Source organism: Gracilinanus agilis, chromosome 1 (assembly GCF_016433145.1).
Source record: "Gracilinanus agilis isolate LMUSP501 chromosome 1, AgileGrace, whole genome shotgun sequence".
NCBI lineage: Eukaryota > Metazoa > Chordata > Mammalia > Didelphimorphia > Didelphidae > Gracilinanus > Gracilinanus agilis.
In genome coordinates this window covers 502,281,188-502,285,147 of record NC_058130.1, presented here as the reverse complement: position 1 = coordinate 502,285,147, position 3,960 = coordinate 502,281,188, and the positions used below count along the sequence as shown (strand labels likewise).

Sequence of the window (3,960 nt, the reverse complement as noted above, 5' to 3'; positions counted from 1 at the left end):
TGATGAAATTTGCAGAGCCACATCCCATGTACCATTTAGTGCTCTGTCCCAAGGTTCCATCTATGGCCTTCCTGGCTGTTTTTTTGCTACTGGCACACAAAATCCATTCCAAAGCTGTCATTCTTCAGAGGGATTTACAAAAACAAAAACAAAACAAAGTTGTCCTCCCCATTCAGAAAATAGAACTCAGCATGTGTAACCCTTGTGGTTATCTTTTCTCCGGTTTTACAGTCTGAGCAATACACAAATCAGATGGCTGACCAAAGACAGCGGGCTATGTCGACATCTGGAGAAGCTTTGTATGAAATTCTTGGTCTACAGAAGGGGGCATCACAAGAAGAAATTAAGAAAACCTACAGGTACAGATGAGGTGCAGTGATGGCATTTCCTGTGGTGCTAGTGACTCCTCATTTTGTGAAAGATTTGAAAATCAATCTCTGGTCAATACCAGGTCATTTGAATGTAGGACCTCATGGACCCATCTGTTCTAAGATCATTGGCAATGTAGGCTTTAGAGGTTGATTGTAAATTCCTGGAGAGGAGGGATCATTTATTTAATCTTATTAATATTTATATCCTCAGGACCTAGTAGAGCCCCTGTTACTGTTTAATGAAGTGCTCTTTGATTGATCCAGAGACTTAACACTGTAAAACTGTCATAATTCCAGTGCTTAGAGAACAAGGATGACATGAACATCTTAGGTTTTCCTTATCACTGAGATAGATCTGTGTTGAGAGAAATCGTGCTTTATTCTACTGTAGAGTACGATCTATGGCAGAGGGAAGCATAGAATGGGTATGGGACTTGGTTTGACACTATGAACTGAGAGCACAATATTCGTAAACAAAAGTATTTTAGGAAGAAGTTTATTAAGTTGCCCAACAGAGGGGAGAGATGAAATAGGTCTTTTGCTCCCCTCAAAACTCTAAAAGTTCCATGTTGTACAGGATATAAACAAAGGAATAGAGAAATAGTAGCTGATTGGTTTGAATTTTTCCAAATAAGAAACAGATACATTAAACTTCACATAGATTAATTAAAATATTCATCTCAGGAAACCAGAAATTAATTGGAATTCCAAACATCATTCTTTGGGTTCCTAGAAGTTTTCTAGGGTCAGTATGAGTCAGGCATTACATCAGTCTTTCCTATAAGCAATACATGTCTGGCTTTTTTGTCATACAAGGCCAGATTCAAACAGTGAAATATAATAATCTTTCCTATAACTCAATATTTAATAGTTTTACCTAAAATCAGTCATTAATATTTTTACCTACAACATTTTATCGGCAGAGCACTTGAAAAATTCTAGCTACTTCTGTCCTCTTACACCCTACCTGGTTTTCCATTTAGCTCTGTCCTAAGCAAATAAATAATGCAGTGTTCTTCCTCTGGAGTTCCAGGACTTTGTATATATGGGGAAGAATCACTGGAGTTATGGTTAAAAGGCCCAAGTATGAAGTCTGGCTCTAATACTTGTGAACTGTGAGACCTGGGACAAGTCTTTCTAGTATAAAGTGAAAGGTTTATTCTTAGGTCCTTTACCATTTTGTTTTTCTTGTAAAATCTTATTAGAATGGTTATTAAACCTATTACTAAATATCATAAAGCATATTTAAACATTTTCAGTTTCCTGGTTTTTTAAATGGAGTGCTTTACCCACTGGGCTACCTAGCTGCCACAGTTACTGATTTACATAGTAATCATTTAATATTTTTCACATTAATTACCTTACATTCATTTTATAGTTCATTTTCAGTTTATATGGATGAAGGAAATTGGAGGTAATAACAAAGAATCTAGCCCATTTAGCTAAAAGAGATCTGGGGACCTTCATCACCGAGGGACAGAGGTCTGTCTCCCATTAAAACTCTTATAATATGACTTTGCTTATCATACAATGGACACAAGTGAAGAACTCAGCCTATTTATACCATGCTTTCTCTACTTCTAAGAAGGAAGGATCATAGATCAAGAGTTGGAATGCACTTAAGAAGCTGTCTATTCTGACCTCATTTTATAGCAGAGAAAACAGACACACAGGCAAGTTTAATTAGTTGCCCAAGGATGCACAGATATTGAATGCCAGAATTGGGGTTTGAACCCAGGGCCCCAACTTTTAGTGCCCTTTCCATTATACCATATTGCCTTCAATATGAAGTCGCCCTTCTAGGCTATATTTATCCATCTCAAAAGGAAGGGGAGGGGGGCAACCTGTTCATTTGATTCTTTCAATTAATATAACCAATTCAAAGAGAAAAAAAAAAACAAAAACAAAAGCCCAAAAGCAAAGAATTCAGCTATGACTTTTTGGAACAGATAACTCCAACTAGAAACCAAAGATATAATACAATTTGATTAGAAACACCTCTCTATAGGGTCTCCGACTTAAATTGGAGGCTTCAGCCCACCATAGGAATGACCCAAAGCAAGATCTCCACTAAGCTGTGGCAGTGCCAGCTTGATTATAGAAAATTCAGTTATGATAGCAAAGATGGCCCAAATAGCAAAGGATTTTTATCTCCTCATGTGAGTGCCCGATACAAACAAAACCTTTCTCTCTTTGTATTTTTCCAGATCTTTCCAAGGCAAATATCCTCTCTTGGGGGGGGGGGGTGGTAGAAGATACTTGTCAGTGTAGCTCTCTTACCCCAACCCACTACAAAGGACGCCCAAATCCCTGGGTCTGGCCACCCTTTTATACTGGCTAATCACTGCTACTTAAAGGAGTGACATATGGGCAACAATGCTTCAGAAGCAGCTTCCCAACCCACTCACTAGTAAATGGTGATATTAAATAATATCTTCTAAAATTTTATCTTTGTTTTCTCATTTCTTCAAGTGAATGTGACTTGTAATAGCTTTTCTTACTGTTTTTAAATAGAAAATTATGGGTCATTTCCTCATTAAGGTACTAATTATGCTGGGTTGTTTACAACTTTTATTAATTATAAGATAAAGCCTTTTTCATGTAATTCACAAGTTGCTATTAATTTTGTTTTAATATCACGCAAATATTATTTTTTCAGCTGATTGGGGTAATAGTATGCTGCCAAAGGCATTCACATCTGCTTAAGTGACACATTTGTATTCTGCCAGGTATTCATAATGTATGAGGGGGTTGAAAATCCACTGAGAATATCATTCTTACGTCCTGGGAGCCGGATTAAAGCAGTTGCAATATAGCAAAATTAAGAGCCAGACAAATAGAATAAAACTGCCAACTGCTTGATCCATAGGCAACTCTGCTTCCACTTAAAACGTAACTTTATTCTTTGACCTGGGATGATATCCTTAGAAACCAAGTTAGGTTACAAAGTTGTCCTTTAACTCTGCTTGGGCTTCTGAAAAGTAAAAAGTAGAGAAGTAGAAGATATTCAAAAGGAGATTTATATTTCTGACTCAAAGGAGTTTGTCATAGTAGCAGGTATTCAGACATTGGATGGGAAGTTAGAATCTATGTCCTCATTGGTCTTTTCCCAATCTAAATTCCAGGATCTTGTATCTTTCATGATCCCTCTGACGTACTTTTAAGAGAAGCACATATAAGAAACCTAAAGATAAATCCTTTTTAGGTAATATTAAGTGTTTTATTCTCTGAAAAAGTTTTGCCATTGAATCCAAATATATATAGATTTTTCTTTAGATCTCTATTTTCCCTGAGTTCCTAAGGACCATCTATGTAAAATGTTTTCAGAAAGCAAGAAAATGGCTTACTTGGAGCAGCAGGATGGCTCAGTAGATAGAGAGCCAGGCCTGGGTTCAAATTTGACTTCAGAATCTTCCTAGCTGTGTGACCCTGGGCAAGTCACTTAACCTCTATTGCCTAGGCCTTATTGCTCTTCTGTCTTCGATCCAAAACAGAAGGTAAGGGAGAAAGGAAGGAAGGAAGGAAGGAAGGAAGGAAGGAAGGAAGGAAGGAAGGAAGGAAGGAAGGAAGGAAGGAAGGAAGGAAGGAA

The 3,960-nt window shown here is 37.3% G+C and overlaps 1 protein-coding gene across 1 annotated transcript in view; it reads left to right on the top strand.

The window, feature by feature from the left end:
- Positions 1–234: 234 nt before the first annotated feature.
- Positions 235–3,960, top strand: part of DNAJC5B (DnaJ heat shock protein family (Hsp40) member C5 beta) — a 54,279-nt gene continuing 50,553 nt past the window's right edge. The window contains exon 1 of the mRNA XM_044657988.1: positions 235–359. Coding sequence (XP_044513923.1) covers positions 253–359 — 107 coding nt within the window. The 5' untranslated portion in view covers positions 235–252. The remainder of the gene's footprint in view (positions 360–3,960) is intronic.